Genomic DNA, 21,723 nt, shown 5'->3' with positions numbered 1-21,723 from the left:
GATGTGTGCTGTAGTAATTAATAGGTATTTTTCTCTGCAGGAATTGAGTTTTCTTATAGATTGCAATAAGACCAATGTTTTCATTATCAGGAACTTACACGGTTGCACTTTGTGAACACTTTTTAAAGAGCTGCGAAAATGTTTTTTCTAGAAGTTAACATCAAAGTATAGGATCTTGATGAAAGTCCAAATAGAGTTGGGTGAAAACCATATAATTATTTACCCGCAGAATGTTGCCCCTTCTAATGTTTAAATTGTATACTTGAATATCATGCTCAAATGAACATATGTGTTATTAACCGTGGAGGTATATCTCGTCCTTTGTTCCTTTCTTCTTTTTCCTTCTTCTGTTCTCTTTATCTTTTGACCTTTAAAATAGTCATTTCTTTACCCAGTTTACGAACAAAAATTATAATCAAAGCAGAATTTTAAATTTTCAATGAAGAACCTCACTTTACTAAACCTATAGGCCTATTGTACACAGATACAGTGTTCCCTAACTTTGAGGTTGACCTTCTGTTCAACTTTACCTACGTTGGCATTGGTGCCAGCACCAAAACGTGTCGTAATTTGACGTTGGAACCGCTGCAAAACTACATAAGGCCCATCCACCCGAGCAATGTGTGTCAGACAGTGATGAGGAATGTGGATTCTGTCAAGATGAATATCACTTCCAACTACAAGGGTATGACTGAAATGGTATGGAATTTATTTTTCAAAACTAACTTTTTTTCAATGCTTATTGTCAGTTCCTGTATTGTTATGTTTAATTTTCAGCAAATCTGTGGGTGGTTGGTGAGTATTCTGGAGTGATTTTCTTCTTCTTTCCTTTCTAACATTTGTCACACTTATCTCCCCCTCTTCTTTTCTTTGTATGTTACTTAAAAGTAACACTTTCAAAGAGATGTTACATGATATATATGTGTCTCGATGTGATGGAACCAGGCGCTCGTTGATTTTTGGGCATATAGAGTTATTATAGAACCATTTTAAAGCTTGTTAATTTGTTTAAATTTTGGCGAAAAAAAATATCATCTATCTTGAATAGAAGTTGAAATATTTGCAATTGAAGGTATTTGGGTGTGCCTTGTGTCAGAAGTAAAATTAACAAGAAAATGGCCTCCAAAGTTTGGGTGCAATGCTTGAACCACGATAAGAGATATGTGCACAACCTGTACTCTTTCATTATGGAAACTTTATTTAACCCTATCCGTACATCGTGTTTTACTATCGTATCCATCTCGCCGTGGGGAACTGTGCCACCACGTTCCAGAGAGGATCTGATCCGTACGCTTTGCATAGCAGTCTGTCAAAATGATATTTTGAGAAATACTGAAAGTTTCAAAGAGATCTTTATACTAGAAGTATTCTAAAATGTGAAGAATACAACTTCTGGGGTACAGAATGACCCCAGAGCGTACGGATAGGGTTAACAAATGAGTGTTTTATATGATGTGATGTGGGCCAATTGCGTTGAACACTGAATAAACTTCTAAAGTAACACCTCTAAAATTTGACTCTTTCACAATGTATATATTTGTTAAATTGTTGCAAGTAGCTTAAAATTCTTACTAAAACTTTAAGTGAGCAAATCTACTTTAGTCTGTGGATTCGTGAGGAACTTAATGCCCAAGGCATACTTGAACGGTTGCTTCCAGCATCCATATTTTTACGCTTTTATTTGCAAATCAAGACTCTTATCAAAGGTTAGGGAGACTGTGGCCCAGAACAGAGTAGTGCCTTAGATCAACAAACTGAGGGTAAATGCAGTAAAAGTTTTAACATTTCATCTCTCTGTTACTCTTTACAGGTGGCTGTGAACATCAACATTAAGATCCTCATCCAAGTCTCCACTTATCAGCTGGAGGCTTCACCAGCCTCATGGTGTGGAATGCAAGTTCTTCAGGCTGCAGCCAATACCCTTCAGAACAAGACGACAGTTGTTGCGGAGTGCGGCACGCTGTATCTGTCCCCACCCTATAAACAAACTGGCAATGTGACCTGTGCCAGTGGGTTTGGCCTTGTGGACAATATGTGCTGTAAGCAATATATTCTTTTGTCCTTGCAAATTTTTGCATCAGTGTCAGTTACTTTGTTTTATGTTTTTGCATGGATTATGCATTTTTTGTTGTTGCTAAAAGTTTTGAAATAGCATTTCTGCTATCACTTTGAATTTCAGACATTGCTAAGTTTTCTTTAACAGTAGTCTCTGCCTAAACACACGGGTGCTCGGGAGGGCTCTTTAGCGTGTGTTTATACAGAGCATGCGTTTACACGAACCTTTGCAGTTCGGAGGAAGAGACGCAGTCATCTCATTGCCTTGATATTCTAGTGACCTACCTCTGGGGTTGGGGTCACTTTGGCCGATAGTGTGACGACCCGTGGCTGTTTTGTGAAGGATTCCCCGACTGCGTTTAAGAATACAAAGGCGCTGAATGGATGGGGTTGGGAGGGGGGGAGGGGGGGGGGGAAAGAAAAACAGACTCATTGTAATGATACGTGATATGCTCCCTAAAATGTCGGGAACAGATAGCCTAAGATTACCAAGAGGAAATTGTCGATGATAGTCATAGAGACGGATACCTTTCCTCCTTTTTGCTTTGGGTTTGAAATATAATGCGCAAGAATATTGTATAAAGACTAAATGAATAAATGTTACAGCCAAGCTGAACAAAATTAAAGTGAACTTCACATGCTTTAGGCATATGATTTGAAGCTATCAACATTGTCACTGTCACTAGGATATGAGTAACTCCAATTTTTTAATGAACTTTTCATCATTTTAACAAAAGTTTCAGGATTTAGTCTTATTTTTTTTTGGTCATTATCATTCCACAGTGGAGTGTCCTCGTGGCGCATACATTAAAGACTTGCTTTGTCATGAGTGTCCTGTTGGGACGTTTCAGCCTATCCCAGGACAGGACCGCTGTCATCCATGTCCTAGAGGTTTCTCAACTCCTTCCCCGGGGGCTGTACACAGTATGGCATGTCTTGGTGAGTTGGGGATTTGTTCTTTTAAAATCAGCTATGATAACAAGAATTGGCATAACAGGCTTGCTTTGAAAGATGAGTTGGATCTTTACTTTTGGAGTTTTGTTTTCCAGCATTTTTACATCAGTTGTATGTTTGTAAAGTGTTGGTAATAATAATAATATATGGTTATTCCTCTTGAAATCAAGATTCTTTCTCAGAGCAGTAAGTACGTTCTTGAAAAGTGCAATAAGGAAAAGAGTGAAGAGATGTTTCTACTGAAAGGAATCAATTTTGTTAATAGCACCTGCCCTAATCTATATTTTGAGCAGATAATTTTAAAAATATGTTTTAACTATCTCCTGTCAGAACACTTCTCGTCCTGAAAAATTATTGTCAGATATTGTGACATACCTTCAAACTCTACTGTGATGTAGGCCTATGTATTATACACAAAGCCATTCTTTTTGATAATTGTACTGAATGGATGCATATTGTACTGTAAGGCAAAGAAAAAAGCCTTTTCTTTTTGTAAAACAATGCCTTTAGGATAGCCATCTTGATGTAATAATATTTATTTTTGTCTTGCAGAAATATGTCGTGAGAATACTTACTCCGTGACTGGACTTGAGCCTTGTATCCCATGCCCCGTGGGCACATACCAGACGCTGGTGGGCTCAGTGCGGTGTGAACGTTGTGACACAAAAGTTGCGGGAGTCCCTCAGAGCTGTAAAGGTTTGTCTTGGATTTCAGATATTTTAACAGGTATCTCATTGTGTTAAAGAGATAACGAACAATTGTAATTCAACAAGGAATTTATGGAGACGGGCACGTATTTCTTATTACCATGAGTAATTGTTCGATAGACATTTATCAGAATATACGACTCCATTGTGATATGTACATGATCAGTACTTCAATTAATTTTTCAATTTAAAACGATTACTAACTTAGCAAAATGAATTATTTCACTCTCCCACTTGCTGTTACTTTAGTTCTAATACTTATCCGCTGTTGTATAGGCTAAAGGATCCTCAGATAAGTATATTCATTTTCTGATGCATTTTCATATTCTAGACATTAAAAAAAGACACAAGACATTGTTCTGCCCCCACAAGTGATAGCATTCATGCTGTTTGGCCTACTTATGCCTTGTAATAAAGACCTGGTGACTGATTTGGCCAATGCATTCAGAAAAAGCAGGTTGCAGTGTGCACAAGGAATGTTTTAATGATATACACTCTATTGGGTCATGTTATTTCTCATCAGGGCTTGTGGATTATTTTTTGCTATTGCAGGCAGTCAGTAGACTCTTCTGCAAGTTGAACCAGATATTTTGATATGAACTAGTGAAATACCCGATTTTTTGAAGATAGGAATCTGGTTCTTGAGCTTAGATTTTCATTTTGGGAAAAATGACAAATTAATTTTTTTAATTCTCAGAAATCTGCTCTCCTGGTTCATTCAGTCAAACTGGTGGCACCCCATGTACCTATTGTCCTGTAAACACTTATGCACCTGACAAGGGTATGACAACATGCTTGGAATGCCCTGACGACAAGATCACAGTGAAAATTGGGAGCAAAGATTTGAATGACTGCAAAGGTACGTTATTCATTTATTTTTCTTAAGAACTGTCCGTGTTTGTTTAGCCCAGGTTGGTAAGGTATAATTCCTGTTTTACATCTTGTTAGTAAATCTGTTCTAAAACTTTAGTCTTTAGGTTTATGACTACCATTTCTTGTTCAGTGTAATTCAGTCATGAGATACATGGTGTTAATACTGGCCCCACGAAAAATTGCATTTTTGAAATGGAAAAATTGCAAAAAATTGCAAGGTAAACTGCCTAAAAATTGCAAAAAAATTGCAACCTTCCCATCCCTGGCGCATTAATACGTGCTTAGTGTAAAATTTTTAGTTAAAAAAACTTGACAATTTGAGTACCAGTAGCATAAAAGCAGAACAGCCTTTTAAAAAATCATGACCCACCCTACAAATTTTATTAACAACATTTACTAGTAACAACACACGAGTACGTTAACAATAAAATTATCGACCAAACATAATATAATACTGCGAGACCCAAAATAACGGAACCCTCGGTTTTATTAATAACTTTTAAATGAAGACATAAAATTTGACCAAATTCAGTACATACTGGGTACTTGGTTCATGCAAAGATCTAGAAGTGTATGAGGTTTAGTCTATAAAAACAAAAAAAATTGATGGGAGATTCAAACAACCTCTAAATGCAAAATTAGCTTATGCTCCAATCAATTCAGATCCTATTCTATTTTTCTCTTGATACCTTCGATACACCGGTAATCTGCATTTAGATCTATTTCAGATATCTTCTTTTTAAAAACCAGTATGGTATTGTTTTAACTCCAAGTCAAATTGTAAAATACAGCCAATTTTTTTCCCATTTAATAATAATAATAATGTAGATAATTTCTATAGCGACCACTCCCGTGTGAACGCAGCTTAAGGCGTTTTACATTGAAGGGTAGAGACGGGTGGACGGGAAGCGCTTTTTCCTTCCCGAGCGAGAAGACCGAGAAGCTGACCTACTTCTCGCCAGGACCGGTCCCAGGAACGGGAAATACTTCCCGTCTCATGTCTCAAGCAATGCTTCTCGTCTCGTGACCAATTTCTCTTCTCGCCCCGCAGTTCGAGCCACTCGTTCAGCGAGAAGGCCGGCCGTGGCCGAGATTTCTGTTCTCGCCCCACAGAACGAGCAACTCGTTTAGCGCGAAGGCCGGTCGTGGTGGGGATCTAAACTTAGAAACTTGGCTTGCCCTGTTGCGCAGGCGCAGGCGGTGAAGGAAGGTAGGGAGACCTAGGCCTAAGACCTGATCAACTCCCCACTCGCCCCGTCTCGCCACCCTCTCCCCTCCCTTTCAGTTTCACACACAGGACGGCACCGCGATGGGTGGCACTGTCTGCGTTGTCATTTCTCGCCTCTCACTCTCTCACTCTCATTACTGTTACTCGTTATGTTAAGCCAACGAGCAGTATCACGTCTCGGTACTGAGCAGTAGTTTAGTGCCCGAGAAACGAGTTCTCGGCTCGTCTCGTGCCCGCCCCTAATTGAGGGAGTGTCTACGTACATGGTAATCGGTCACCTAGCCTCAGTGTCACGTACGTTCTCAGTGTCGTCACGTACATGATAACCGGGCAGTTCAGAACTCCAAGTTCAGTTTTTGTCATCCAGTGTTGCCTTCAACCCCAGCCCTCTCTCGACTGTACCTTTTTAAAAAATCAATAATCCCCCCTTTCCAGAGCCCTATACTTCGCAGCGCACAGACTTTGAATGAACTTTGGTGACCCCAACCGGTACTCACAATGTGATGCGAAAGCACTGGTTCACTGACCGGTCACGATGGCGAGCCCGACAAGACGCTTGTACATGTATGACTTTCTTGTTTTTTCAACAAATGACAGCACAGGACAAAATATTGATTTATTTTCCTTCCGGTTACTGTGTACATAGATACTGAGACTAGGTGCCCGGTTACTGTGTATGTTGACACATACATCGTGTACGAACAATGTTTACGCGCGTGCGCGCGCACACACACACACACACACACACACACGCACACACACACACACACACACACACACACACACACACACACACGACGTACTCCTAACATGCGCACACACATGCACACCGAAACCATGATTTACGTAGGCCTATTGGCTCTGTGCTCGCACCATTTCGAATTAAAAATTCTGTTCAAATGAAAGCGTAGATGTTATTTTGCGTAAAATTGCAAGAAATTGCAAAAATTGCAAAAAATTGCGGACTTTGACGAAAAACGCAGTACGGCAAGACCGCAACTGCGGCCACAAGACCGCGATTTCCTGGGGGGCCAGTTAATGGCAGATAGCTTTCACTATTCGTGAATTGAAGGATTAAGCTGAAGTGGGTTTTTGTTTGTTTTTATTGTTTTCTATATGTAATTGATTATACAAATATGAAGTTGATCTAAACCTTGAGATGGAAACTTTCAACTTGTAGAAGAAGAAACTACTTCAAGCGATTGTTTTGATTTTTGTTATCCTTGGAAGAGAGGGAGGGGAGGGCCCTGGGAGGGAGGCCCTGAGGGCTAACCTCGCACTAACTCAGGCTTTTCCTTGCAATGTCCGGAATAATGCTGTTGATGTGTTGTACAGCGAGAGACTTGTGTGATGGCGACCCGTGTGGCTTGAAAGGACTCTGTCACAGAGATGGGAGGAACTTCATCTGTGAATGTTTACCTGGATACTCGGGTAAATTATTTTTGTTTAATGTTGTTAAATATCCTTAGATTGATGTTCAAGTTGTGAGTTGCTAGTGGGCAATCTTATGTGTGGTCTGTGGCTTTTATTTCTTTTTAAAAATTATATTATCCATACCCTTTCAAGGTGATATGAGGTTGTCATGCTGGCTGTCTGAATATTAAAACTCAACAACTTGTCTGAGTTAAACAACAAATTTTTTTCCTATTGCCAACTCACATTATGCATGTGAATGTTATCAGCAATATAGAGCTGGTAGCAAATTGTTATTTGATTGATGTTTTAGATGCAGTTCTTTCTTATTTCACTACTGTGTGACTGGTAGTTGTAAAATTTTTTTAAATCCCTGAACTGCAGGTCCCACATGTCAAGTGAAAGATGACAAGTGCTCCAGCAGGCCGTGTCTGCACGGAGGCTCTTGTACGACTTTGGCCAATAATGGTTACAGCTGCCACTGTGCACAAGGTGGGTTCTTTGTCATTTAGTCCCTTTGTGGGCTAAAATCAATTAAAAGTAGGCTTTGGCTGCCACCCTACAAAAATCAAAATTTCCTACCCGCTGAAACTGTTTGGTATGTCCCATGCGCTCATTTGACCTTATGCAGTTGCGAGCGCCGTAAAACACTTACCAGAAAAAACAAAACACTTAAGGAAAAAGGCGGAGGAAGAAAAACTTTTTAGAGCATGGACTGGAAAGACTGCTTATTGGACATAACTTGACTCCAAATAAATTTGCACAGAATATCATGTTGCTGTAAAGGTGACTGACATAAGTGTCTTGAGAGTAATACATTGTCTTTGATTTTGTTCTTTCCTTCTAGGATTCACTGGACGGAATTGTGAAAATATAGTGGATCATTGCAGGTCATACCCATGCCAACATGGCTTTTGTATCAATGCTGGAAGTTCCTTTGAGTGCCACTGTTTCTTAGGATATCAGGGAAAATGGTAATAGCATCTTGAAATGTAGCTTTTAGTATCTTGAATTAGTTTCCTGAACCCCAAAAGGACTGCATGTTTAAAGTATTGCTACTTTTTAGAGAACATGGTACATTCTTTTTTATGTCTCAACCCAGGTGTAAATGGATACCAACATCAGCCTGGATAAGAGTGGGGGAGAAGGTAATGGCCTGTGACTAGCCTTCCGTCAAAAAGGGCAATTGTGTGTTGTCAGTTCTGTTCCCTAATTTAAAACCAGAAATACTTGTAAATTTGTTAAAACCAATGTGTGCACAGATAAAGACCTGCACTATTATGTTACAAACTTATAAAACAGTCAGAAGAGACTTTGCGGGGCTTTTTATTTTACAGTTCTGTCAAGTAGTTTGCTGATCAAGATACTTTGAATGAGGTAGTTGTACTGATATACTGTCTCTGCAGGTGTGAGGCAAGGTCCAACTACAGTGTGTGTGAAAACATTAGCTGTGCCAATGGGGGGACTGCCTTTGACATGGGACGATATTGTGAATGCTCTTGTGTAAGTTTGTCAGTTTGTTCCAGTCCGTCCCACTCCTTATTTTGACAATGTTGAATTCAATTTATATGAAAGTCATCATTAGTCCTCAATGTATTTGTGTAAATGTCAACTTCTTCATGTGTATTCTTTAACCCTATTGTTTGCTGTTTTAAAAATATAATGTTTTGCATTAAGTAAAGAAATAATTTTTTTTTGTCTATTGTTTTCCTAAAAAACAAGAATTGGATAAAGAATAAGGACAAAATGTTATTTCTTGCATAAATAAAACAGGTGTTTTGGGATCTATAGTAAGAAAGGGTTATTCGCATCTTGATTCTGCTGGTTTTCATTTGATAAAGATATTACCTCAAGATAGTTCTTATGCAATGATGCTTTCAATAAGTATTGGAGCTTTTTTTGGTTCAGGTGGATGGATTCTCGGGTCCCCTCTGTGAGACTGACATTGATGACTGTCTCCTGAATCGTTGCCTGAATGGGGGCCGCTGTGTGGACGGGCTTAACACCTTCTCTTGTCATTGTCCTCTAGGTAGGTCACCAAGTTAGAGAAAGAATTAGATTTCTGAGGATAAACAAGGTATATGAGTCATTGGGCTTCAGCACTAAATATCTACTCCAAGCTGAGGAAGCCGGGGTTGAAAGTTTGTCTCAGTTTGTTGAATCAATTTTTGTCATATAATTTAGGTGTTTTTTTTCCTCAATTAAAAAAACAACAAAACTATAAGTCTTTCAACTAATTTTTTCTATTTTGATGTAGCAATGCCATTTTTACGAATGTCAAGCTACGTCTATGGTCTGTTTACTGATCCTTTATCATTAGATCGCTAATGTATTGCTGCAATTGTAATTACTTCTTCTAAATCATATTTTCTGTTGTTTGTGATCAAAGTGGCTAAAGTTAGTTGACCTATCAACTGGAGAATGCATAATGCTGGAACATCATTGCTGTTGTTTTCAGGTTTCACAGGGGATCTTTGTGAGCAGAATATATTTGACTGTTCCAGCTCAACCTGTCACAATGGTAGCTTTTGTGAGGATGAAATCAACGGCTATACTTGTATTTGTCCTGTAAGTATTGTCACGTGTTTTACTGGTCTGTTTTTTTTTTCAGGGGCTGAGAAACGCATGCTGATATCTCCAAAATTAAACATTTGAAATATATTTTACTTCGTTTTGATGCTTTAATTCCTTTGTTTGTCTTTGATATTTTTTTCTTGTTTTGTCAGTCTTATCACTCTCTCTCTAAATTTGGAGAGACCTGAAAATGTTTCTTTTTTTATTTATTTTCAAAGTTCCTATTCTTTTTTGTATATTGTGTATTTGTAATGGATGGCAACTGACAATTCAGTATCAAAATCAGTATAGACATATTACATATATTGGGTTTGCTCACTTAGAAATAGTGAATGTTAGCTAAGGTAAACTGGAGAAATTGGCTTTTTTTCTCAAAGGGCAAGGTTTATTTATAAAAGTTTAAATATTAAGCTTCAGGAATGGCTGAAAATATTCTTCAGGCTACAAAATATGGAAACTGTGCTTTCAGAGCTGGAGAGTGAGTAGTGACAGGTTGGGTTATAGAAGAATATTGACATTTTAATTGTCTTTTACTATTTGAAAAAAGCAAGGCAAACAGTCAATAACCGCAGAACAGCAGAAAAGAAGTAGACCTTTCCAGTAGTGCCCTCTAACTGCTTAACTTCTTGAGGTGACAAAGACAGCATGGCATCATCTTGGTATTGGCATAAAGATCTTGACAAAAGATTTGTTGTGACTTCTTCCTCACTTTTGTCTGTATTTTCATCCCCATATTTCAAGCCTGGTTACACAGGACGAGACTGTGATATTGAAGTTGACGATTGTCTATCACTTCCATGCCAGAACAGTGGAACGTGTGTCAAGGCGGGGCAAGATTTTCATTGTTTGTGTGCTCAAGGTAAAGCACTAGAAAGGAATGTAAAGCTAATGAATAGGCCTAATAATAAAAATAATGATATTATTAAAATTTCTTTAGTACCTTTCATGTTCAGGAAAATCAGGCTCAGGGTGCCTTAAATGAGATGAGTATTGTGCAATTAGATTGCAAAAATGGGAAAAAGGAGTCACATATTGCAAAAGACTTCAAAAGCTTATGAATAAACATCTCCAGTCCTGAAATAAACATCGCCAGTCCTTCTTGCTTGTTATCTTTTGGATCATACATTGCACATTCTATCATGTGTAGGCCTATACACTTTTTCAATAAATCCAAGTAACTTATTAGCAGTTGTATATGAATGTGTTTTGAACTTGCAATATTTAAAAAGAAAATATCTAAGGATACAGCAGATTGTATGTGATCTAGCATGTTGTCCCTGGTATCAGCTCCTGAATGAAAGGTCTAACACAGTGTTTGAAGTAAGGGCTGGAATTTCAAAATTGCTTTCCTGACTTTCCTGACTTCTGTCACTTACCAGATGCCACCCTGTTGAGGACAGTCTAGGGAAGAGTGCAGATCGGTCAAAGTATTAATGGACAGTTTATTACTTGTGTGCTCTGTGGTAGTGTATATCTGTGATCACTTCATGTTTGTGTCCCTAAAAAAGCTGAGTCTAGGTGATCCATCTAGGTTTGACACAACATGAAACCCGGCACTCATTAACTTTTGGGCATATAGATTTATTGGTATCATGTAAAAGCTTGTATGTTTGTCTTGCTTTTGGTGAAAAAATACCAATCTATCTTGAATAGAAGTCGAGATATTTATGATTGAAGAAGGTAAAGGTTGCCTAATGTCAGAGGTAAAAATTAGTAAGAAAATGGCTGCCAAATTTGGTGATTTCCAAAGCTAGAGTGTCCTTGGAAACTAAAAATTAACATTTTTTGTACTTCTGATCTACGTTTCTCAGTAAAATCCTCACAGAAATGTGTTTTTAAATGACCATATGAGGTGTGAGCAGAAGACCCCCCAAAACAACAACAAAACAATAAATAAAAACTGCCCAAGGGGCTGGAAAATGTCAGTTTCTCTAATTTCATTATTTTGTCAAACACCTGATTTCACCATGATCTGCATTGTTTCTTCTACGTTCATATTTTCCTAGGGTACACTGGATCAAGATGTGAACTTCCTGTTGATCCATGCTCCCCATTACCTTGCAGTCCAGACGGTACAAACACATGTGAAAATGATGAGGATGCCTTCAAGTGTACATGTCTTTTTGGATGGAATGGTTTGTCTACCAATGCCTTCCCACTCATGTAGTCTCATAGGTGGATTTCGTTATGATATACAGGATTTCTGACGGGGATATGTTTAGAAACATTAATTTGCTAAATAATACTCTACAAGTGGCAACGTTTTTTAACTTTTCTTCTTTATAATGTAGCAAATGCAACATTCTTTCCTGGGATTAACCCAGTGGGTCAGAGTGCACTACTGAATGACTTCCCCTACTACTACCATATTCTGTACATTGAAAGCACCCTGAATATGCCTCAGGGTATATGTAACAATTGACACACAGGAGCTGAGGAGCACAGGTCCGGGAGGTTCAAAGGGCAGGGCTTGAAAGGTTAAGCATGCACGTTTTGTTAAGCCGGAAGGTGTTTCAAGCATAACATTTAACATTACAGTTTAAGTGGAAATGTGTCAAGATGTGGTGGAATCAGGGGCTCGTCAATTTTGGGGCATATGGAGTTATTGGTATCATCTTAAATTTGTCCATTTGCCTTGGTTTTGAAAGAAAAAATATCCTTTTATCTTTTGTACAAGTCCAGATATTGGCGAATGAAGGAGGTGGGGATCGCCTGGTTTCAGAGGTGAAAATTAGCAAGAAAATGGCCACCAAAGTTGCGTTTCTTCTTTTAGTTTGAGAGTCCATGGAAACTGAAAATTTACATCTCTTATTCCTTTATTTAACGTTTTTCAGTAAAATCCACACAGAAATGTGTTCTTAATGGGCATGAAAGGTGTTGAGCCAAAAACCAAAAATTCAATGAAAAATTCCAAAACCTGCGGGAAAATGCCAGTTTCTTCACTTTCGTTATTTTGATGATTTACGAGCGCCTGATTTCACCTCGCTGCCTCACAAATAATAGTGTTCCAACTTTATTTGATCCTATCTCTTATTTTGTGTTATCTTTTATTTCATGTGAAAGGCACCCTGTGTGATGAGAGAGTGCTGCCCTGCAACAGCACCCCTTGTGAAAATGGCGGCAGCTGCTTTGATGTAGGCCACAGCTATTTCTGTTCCTGCCCAGAAGGATACACTGGTCCTGACTGCTCTGTGAGTTACATAACGTTTGCAATAAAAATAGTAACTGGTTTTCTGTGCTTTAATCTCTGTAACATCTCCACCCCATCATCATCATCATCATTGCCTTTCTCACCCTACACCAGGGTATAGGCTATGGACAAACACCTTCCATCTTTCTCTATCCTGAGCTAGCCTCTTGATTTTATTCCATGTCTTCCCACTTTACCGTACATCGATTTCTGTGATTCTTCTATCTCCACCCCATAGCTAACTGAATATACACACTTGAGCTTCAGTGTGCCTGCTGCTAGATACATGCACCGCTGTATGCTGAGGCATTTGTTTGGTGCACATAAGGGTAAAGATAATTAGGCTGAGGGCATGCTCTAATTTGTTAGGTTAAGAAGAAAAATAAGCCACTCAAAATGAATTATCAGAACATGTTGGCTTCTGGTTGAAAGGACATTCTTATTTTCCAGACTCTAAGACTGACATATACATCACAAAATTGGTCATTACATCAATACAGGTGAACCTATTTTGATAGTTCTATTTCTTATGTTATGTATGAACTCTCGTACCAAAGAGTAATTTTATGTCAAAGTCATCGTAAAGGAAAGTACCTGAGACACTGCCAGCAGCTCACTGGCACAGCACTTCCAACTGTGAGCCAGGAGGGGCTTGCCGGAGATTAGGAGTTGAGAATGTGTGCATCGTTTGAACTTTCTTTGCATATATAGTTGCTATACTTTGACATTATAGATAAACAGGCTCTGGCTCCTTTAGAAGATAATCTCTACCCCTCTCATGCATGAAATCAAAGCAGGATGTTCAGTTGTCAATACTTCAGCATGCTAGTGACTCAGCTGAGTGAGGAGGGTAAAAGGGACCGAGGTTACTTTCAAGAGAAGTGTTTCCCCTTTTCCTGAGCTCAGTACTATTGTTCTTTACATCCTCACACAAGGCAATACAGAATTCTATGTTTGTAACACTGTTTAGTACATAAAGAGCGTTGCAGTTACCTGTCAGCTTTTAATTCTGGGAAGCCAAAATCTCTGAGATTCAAGTTTGGGCAGGTGACTCATATTGATATCTATCACAGGATTACTGCAAGCTAAAACACAATGCATATCTCTGATGCTGCCTTCTAAGTTGTAAAAAAAAGCAGTGAGACAGCTATGTAAAAAACAGACTCACTGTTTTGTGTCCAGGGACTTTCTACTCAATTCTTTTACAGATATATCTGATCTCTTATTGAATATCTATTCATTTTTGTCCTTTTTTCAGGTGCTTGTGAACCCATGTGAACCCAGCCCTTGCAAAAATAAAGCCAAGTGCACTACAGTACATGGAAGACAGTTCCGGTGCAGCTGTGAGTCGGGCTTCTCTGGCCCACTGTGCGAAGAAAATGTGGATGAATGTGCTTTTCACCCTTGTGTCAATGGGGCAACTTGTGTGGACTTGATAAATGACTACTTGTGCCGGTTAGTAGTTTGGCTTGTTTCATTTAACACTTTTAAATAATAATAATAATAATAATAATAATAATAATAATAATAATAATAATAATAATAATAATAATAATAGATAGCATTTGTATAGGGCAAATCCCCGCTCAACAGCAAGCTCGATGCACTTCACAATCTATATTTTTACCCCAGCAGACCTGAAAGCATTCTGAAACAAACTCCACTTCCTGCAAGCAGCCATTTATAGGCGCTAAAACACTATCACACTGACCAGATCTTTCGCTGTCTATGGTCAGGTACCCATTTCCACCTGGGTGAAGTGAGGAAAATTCGTGTAAAGTGCTTTTCCCAAGGACACAACGTCGGGCCCGTGGCTCGAACCCCCGACCCCGCAACCTCACGACTACGAGTCTAGTAGCCTAACTACAAGGCCACAGACGCCACGTGGTTGTTGCTATATTGTTATTCACATTGTTGTTTTATTATTCAGCTATATGACTGATATCTTTTGACACACAGTTTTTGTACCCATAGGCTTCCCTTTCTCAGCCATTGCATTTGATATTTCGAATACCTCATGGATGGTGACCTGTTTCTTTGCAAATATCTCTATGTTATGGTTGTTGTTTTTAACACTGTGTATGGACTGCTTAGTGTTAGGCTCTGCCAAATGCCATTTTGAAAAGAGACTGTGACAGAGTCTTTCACTAAGCAGTTGGTATGATTGTTCCCCTAAGTCCCCTTTCCCATGCTCATACATAACTTTTTATTTGGAGATGTTTGTTGTCTCATGTACCTTTTTATCTATTGAATCTGTCTCCTATAGATTTATCCCCCGACCTATCCATATCTGTATCTCTGTTGATCTTTCTTTATCTGTCTATCTGCTTCTTTTGCAGATGCCCTGTGGGTTTTACTGGTCAACTGTGTCAGTTTGACATTGATGAGTGCATCAGTCAGCCATGCCAGCACAACAGCACTTGTCATGAGGGACTAGGAGACTACACCTGTGAATGTTTACCAGGTAACATGCAATTGAGATTTCTTGAAGATATTTTTTACTTTATCTCCATATAGAGAATCAATTAGGGTTGAAGAGTCATGACCTGCCTCTGTCATTTCTATGGAAGGGTTAAAGTTTCTTCTGTCTTGGCAAGGACCATCTCAGCAAGGTGGGTGCTCATTTGACTATTTTTCCATTATGGACTCAGAGAAGAGTTGGAACAGATTTGTTATCATTTGAATTGTGTTCATGTACTTTCAATTGATAAATGTAAACCTTCACTGTGCAGCTCATGTTGATTAGTTAATTTTCCAGTGTCTGTAAAGTTTTGAGTTTTGAAACAACTGCTAGGGAGATGCATGATTTTTTCCTAAAGCTTTATGAAGGGTCAGGGATCTGTAGTAAATCTAGGGGCATGTATGGGTGCCATATTGGGGTTTGGTAGACCGAAATCAAAATATTCATGGAAAAAAGGGGCTGTGACTTGTTACATAATGATTTCCTCACAAAACTATACTTTTTAAAAGAGCACTGAATTCTATACAACATTGCCAAGCCTCATCAACTCTAATAAATAATAAATGTATAACAATACTTTTAAATACGCATCCTTTGTCACACCCAATGGCTGATTTGTTTGATGCAATAGTCAGGACACAAACAATTTGTCTGAGGTGGCATGTTCAGGATAAAAGGAGTTGAACAGATTATAAGTCTTAACTTTAAGATGTTTTTATTTGACAGTTCTTGGTGGGTAAATGTTAGGACAGCCACCTGAAGCTTTTCTTTGATATCTCATCTACCAGAATTAATTTTCCTGGATTTTCCTGATCAGCCAGAATTAAATTATCACTGTCCCATGCTCTTTGGACTATTTTGAAAAAAAAATTTGAAGGTACTCAATTTTAGAAACATGTTAGACATTAATGCCTGATTGGTCACTTTTGCTATTTAACAGGATATACAGGAAAGCAGTGCAGTGTGGAAATTGACGAATGTGATTCCTTCCCGTGTTTAAACGGAGCCACTTGCGTTGATGGCCAGGGTTCATTCAGTTGTTCCTGCCCGGAAAGATATACAGGCACCCTCTGTAATGAAGTTGTCCCAGGGTGTAAGGCAAACTCAGGATGTCTAAATGGTGGCTCTTGTCTCATCACCCAGACAGAGGAACTGTGTGTCTGCACGCCTTATTATTTGGGACCTGACTGTGGGAAAAGTAACTTACTTTATATGATACATATTTTGAAAAACGTATTTTCTGTAAAACAGAGTTGGACGATAAGGAAGGGATAGTATTAGAAGTCTTATTAATTTTTTCTTGACCAAGTATTAACAGTAAAAGTAATGAATTTTTTTAGAAGAGTTATTTTTGCTAAATTTTTAATTGTTTGTCTAAAGAAGGGATGTTAGGGGAAAAAATGTAAGCTCTTTGAAGACTTATAATTTCCATTTACTTTACTTGCTAATGACTGTTTGTAGTAGTAGGAGCAGAGAGACCATTTTTACCCCAATCCTATGGGCCTGAACGTAGGCCTGAAAAATTAAAAAACAAAGAAGTATAATAATGAAGGTTCCTAATCTCATTCATAACTTGTAAAGTTCACATTATGCAGTTCAAATGCATGCTTATTTTGATTGTTGTCATAAAAAAAAATTGTTTGACTCCTTGGGATGTATGGGAATTTGTATTTGTTATATGTTAGCAACAAAAGTGCATCTGGATCATGGCTGTATTTTCAATCCATTTTTTCTTTTCAAGTTGCAGTGAGCAATGTTTTTAGACACTCTAAAATTTTGGCAAATATATTGTTTCATCTTTATTTTGCTTTACAGAAAAGTCTCCAAACTATGACCTGTTCTTTCAAGGATTGATGGACCAGTCCCATTCTTCTTTAGACATGTCAGTGGAAAATGTTCAAGGATTTACATTATCTCTGTGGGTTCGATTCATGGACCCTCAGGCTAATGTGGAATACTTATCTCTTACTACCGATTCTGGGTGAGAATGGTTTGGTCTTATTGATTAATTAACAACTTGTATCAGGAAATTGGTTCTTCTCATTAGTAGGGGGGACTCTGTTTGAAGAATGAAAGTGTTTTTCTGTTCCGGTGAGTCATAATGGATTGGTATTTATGTGGAGATTATAGTATCAAGTGCTGACACCACTTTTAGTCTGCCTGTCTTTTTAAAATAAAATTCTTATGTATCTCTCTCTCTTTCTGTGTCTCTGTTCTCTGCCTGTCTTTTTCCCTCACTCTCTTTTTTTCTTTTCTAATGTGGATTTTGCCTTCACAGTAGCTTTTTTAAAAGCTGTTATCCCTGTCCTGATAAGTGTAGTTCTTTAAGCTGTTTCATTTGAGTTAAAAATAGGAACTTTTTCTTCAGTGACAGAACATGTGCACAAGGAATTTACACTGTCCCTTATCAAAAGTTGACTTTCTGTGATTGACTGCCTCCTGCTAAGTAAGGAGAGTTATGAATACAATTTCTTCTAACTTGTCGGAGTGACCTTTGTAATGATAACATAGTACACATAAACATCATTACAAAATCTACTCAGATGTACCTGTGTGTTTTTAGATTTTGTGTATCATTTCAGTTGTGTTTCCAGAACCCTTGCTTTACATCATTTATTCGCTTGTATACCTACCTCATGACATGATTTTACATTACCACAACTTTTACACTGGCGTGTTGTATTTTGTCAGGAATGAAACTCCCTACCGCAATGTTTTAACTTTGACTGGCTCAACGGCAACTCTGCCATATAGTGCAGTCCAAGATATTGTCAATCTGGATGTAAATGATGGACTCTGGCACCACCAGTGCTGGCTGTTTGGACCGTCAAGATGGGAGCTTTACAGAGATGGAGAGAAGTTCCTGCACGGTCAGATGTCAGCTTTTGAACTTGGAAGAAGGTATTTAGATAACGTATTCATAAATTGTCATTAAAAAGTCAACATTCAAGTTTAATTTTCACTATAGTGATGATCCTTTGAGCCATCTTTGATGATAATTTTCTCTAATGTGAGTTCTGTTCAGCATTCCAGATAGTTGCATTTTGGAGAGACACAAGTGGAAAAAAAATATATTTATGATCTGTGGGTTTCAGGATTCTGCGGATTTCAGGCACTGTCAGTTGAGGTCCTTTACCTGTCAGTTCATCAGGAAGCTATTCTGTTACATTCACACAACCTGACAAAGTTATCATTACTTTGTGTCAGCCTTTACTTCTATTGTAAATTAACTGTGACCCTATTCTCTTGAAGGGTTCTTACAGAATCAGGGGATGCTATTATACATCATTTCTATAGATCATTATCATGTCATCTAGGTAGTTTATGTTGATCCCCTCTTTAGACATCTTTTTCTTAATGAATAAGGTGGATGCCTTTGTTGATTAAGGACTGTATCTCCTTGTTTGGTTTTTATACCGATTTCGAGACATTTTTTAATGTAGGGAATGATATGTTGTTTTGACATCTGTTTCAGTACGCAAGGGATTCCACAATTTTAGGCCCCCAATTTGATGTGATGAAGGGTGTTACCTTTAAATGGCTTTTATTCAATCTAATATTAATTGATGGATTTGTTAGTGTGAACAAAAGTAACTATTTTGAATTGGACAGAGAATTACAATATGGTTGAAAATAGGTTGCAAATGTTGCACAGGACCAGGTGTAGATCTCGGGACGGACAAAATCGTTACTCCCAAATGCTGAAATACAGAACCGAAAATGCCACTTAAACAGGCGATCCGAAATCAAAATGTAAAGGCAATTTACAGAGATGAATACTAACCGCTTATACACATTTTGTTATTATAAGTTTTATCTCGACATTGTTGATTCTAACTTCCCTTCTATGCTAAATTTGTGTTATGTCTGATAAATATAATATCAAAGTAAAACATATTTTATAATTGTTTTCCCTTTTTTTTTTTTTGATTAGTGGAGGTGTTATGTTTTATTTTGAATGCTTCTGGTTGTATGTTCTGTCATTTCATAACGCAAATATTTGCTGGAGTTATGTCTTGCCAGTTTCCTCTGGATGTATAATACATGTAATGATTTTAAAAAGAAAGTATTTTAGGAATACTGATATGGTGATTTTTGTTGTTGCATTTGTTTTTTTTCCCCTTTTATGTTTTATTTTTATTTTTACATGTACTTTTCCAGCACAACACTGCCTTTTTGGAGGTTAAACATGTTTAAAAATTCTCAATTAACTGGCTATATAAAAATGTATTGTGCCCTATTTCTGTTCATTTTACAAATCAAAAGATTTTTAAGAGCTGTTGAGTGACTTCTAAGTACTAAAACATTACAACAACAATGCTATTTGTATAACAGATTGCAGCTTGCACTTGGTCATCCACTCAACACTAAGGAAGGTCAGAAGTTCTCTGGCTACTTTCATGGAGTCAACTTGTATAGTTATCTCCTGGAGGAAACAGACATTGTCAACCTTTCACTCAGTTGTCAGGACGACCATTTGGTAAGTGCAAATTTTTTCTGAACATGAGGACCAATTAATTTAACTAAGTAATCAAGTGAATCTAAACAAATATATTCAATTAGTGGAGGTATGACTTTTTGTGTTTTATCTCGTGCGCTTCAAGGAAACTTTTTTCAAAGCATGTACGTGCTGTCAGAGAAAGTCTCTACAGCTTATCTTTATGATTGTCTTCAAACTTCTTTTGATCTTGTTACAGCAAAAACTTGATAAAGCATGTTTCATAATTTCTGATTAAAGAAAAAGTTAATTCTCTAGTGAGCAATTTGTTGTCAAATCTTTTCTTTTTTTGTAACCAACATTCTGCGTGGAAAACTAACCTTAGTCTGTTAATTGCACAATACTTATTCTTTCAGATGAGTGGTGACCTTTTTGACTGGGTCACAGCAAGTTATTATTTTAACAACGGCCCAACTGAGGTCATCATGCCATCTACTTGTCAACAGAACTCGTGTGCAGTGGGTCAGACAGCAGCTCAGTGTGGTCTAGTAATTGGTAAGCCTTCGTTCAGACATTAAAAAACTGCAAAGTATAGGGCAAACTTATGTCGTCAAAATGTTGTTTCATGTTGTTTTATTTTTTCAAATTCACCTATTGGCATACACTTCAGGATCAAAAACAATTCTTCGAAAAGTACTCTGTACTACGATGCATGGCATTTTTTGTATGTGTTTTACCGATAATTTACCGATAAATATGTTTTCGCAGCTGCTTATATATAATTTGGTTTTAATGATGTCTCATCTTGTCTTGAAATTAGTATTGATAGATTTGAGGCAGAAATGTACTTGTTTCTTCTGGAACGCTTTCAGTTGTCATACACAATCACATTTTATTTGTTTTTCGTTCTCCACTGTAAAAGAATGTAAATGTCTGATTATGGAAAGAAAACTAATTTATGAAACTTGTCTGTGAATCTACATGGTAACAGACAAAAGTCCTCCAGAGGTGCTCAGGTGTCCTCAGACGGTGATTGTGACCAATGAGATGGGTTTTGCTGTTGTTGACTGGGAGGAGCCAGAGTTCTCTGACAACGCGGGAGTGGTGTCGGTGAAACAAAATTATCGAGCAGGTAAGATTTAAGTTGCATTGGGAGGATTTGACTTTGTATTCCTTCTTCTAATGTGAAGCTCACTCTTTTTCCAATGGCTGGTTTGTTTTTAATATTTCTCCCTCTGATTCAATAGTTAAGATAGTGTTGCAGTCTGCTAGGCACTCAAATGCTACAAATCACATATTTCAATGTTTTGGCTTGCGGGTATTGTGTGGGCTGAGGAAAATATAGTCACACGCATATCTCTGAGGTTTGAAAGATTGTTTTAAAATGTTTGATAAAACTGAACAGAAAATTTTAAAGAATTGTTTATTGGTTTAAGTTAAGATTTAGTAAATAGTTAGAAAAAAAAGTATTCTGAAAGATATGAATTACATATATATATTTAAATAATTTAAACAAATTTCTTCTGCAGGTCAAACCTTGCCTCAGGGGCATTATGTTGTCTTTTATGTAGCCTACGATGCAGAGAACAACTCAGCAGAGTGCTTTTTTGATGTTTTTGTAAGAAGTAAGTATAATAAATGTGTTTTGGTCTGGTAATGAACAGTGTAGTATGTTTTGATAAAATGTGGAAAATAATCGTCAGGAGACTTGCATATTAAAATGAACAGAAGTAAAAATACAAACAAGTGTTTGTGTATGCATGTGTATGTGTGTGTGTATGTGTGTGTGTGTGTGTGTGTGTGTGTGTGTGTGTGTGTGTGTGTGTGTGT

At 37.7% G+C, this 21,723-nt stretch overlaps 1 protein-coding gene across 1 annotated transcript in view; it reads left to right on the top strand.

The window, feature by feature from the left end:
• Positions 1-21,723, top strand: part of LOC101864054 — a 92,908-nt gene that overhangs the window by 57,572 nt on the left and 13,613 nt on the right. The window contains exons 38-60 of the mRNA XM_005095306.3: positions 485-699; positions 1,811-2,039; positions 2,839-2,994; positions 3,562-3,705; positions 4,414-4,575; positions 7,153-7,248; positions 7,615-7,722; positions 8,078-8,204; positions 8,637-8,733; positions 9,139-9,259; positions 9,689-9,798; positions 10,546-10,663; positions 11,811-11,939; positions 12,868-12,995; positions 14,253-14,449; positions 15,334-15,458; positions 16,396-16,653; positions 17,271-17,436; positions 18,147-18,356; positions 19,791-19,935; positions 20,310-20,448; positions 20,885-21,025; positions 21,423-21,518. Coding sequence (XP_005095363.1) covers positions 485-699; positions 1,811-2,039; positions 2,839-2,994; positions 3,562-3,705; positions 4,414-4,575; positions 7,153-7,248; positions 7,615-7,722; positions 8,078-8,204; positions 8,637-8,733; positions 9,139-9,259; positions 9,689-9,798; positions 10,546-10,663; positions 11,811-11,939; positions 12,868-12,995; positions 14,253-14,449; positions 15,334-15,458; positions 16,396-16,653; positions 17,271-17,436; positions 18,147-18,356; positions 19,791-19,935; positions 20,310-20,448; positions 20,885-21,025; positions 21,423-21,518 — 3,417 coding nt within the window. The remainder of the gene's footprint in view (positions 1-484; positions 700-1,810; positions 2,040-2,838; positions 2,995-3,561; positions 3,706-4,413; positions 4,576-7,152; positions 7,249-7,614; positions 7,723-8,077; positions 8,205-8,636; positions 8,734-9,138; positions 9,260-9,688; positions 9,799-10,545; positions 10,664-11,810; positions 11,940-12,867; positions 12,996-14,252; positions 14,450-15,333; positions 15,459-16,395; positions 16,654-17,270; positions 17,437-18,146; positions 18,357-19,790; positions 19,936-20,309; positions 20,449-20,884; positions 21,026-21,422; positions 21,519-21,723) is intronic.

The sequence above is a fragment of the Aplysia californica genome, unplaced genomic scaffold, assembly GCF_000002075.1.
Source record: "Aplysia californica isolate F4 #8 unplaced genomic scaffold, AplCal3.0 scaffold00100, whole genome shotgun sequence".
NCBI classification, from domain to species: domain Eukaryota; kingdom Metazoa; phylum Mollusca; class Gastropoda; order Aplysiida; family Aplysiidae; genus Aplysia; species Aplysia californica.
This window is presented reverse-complemented; position numbering and strand designations above follow the sequence as displayed.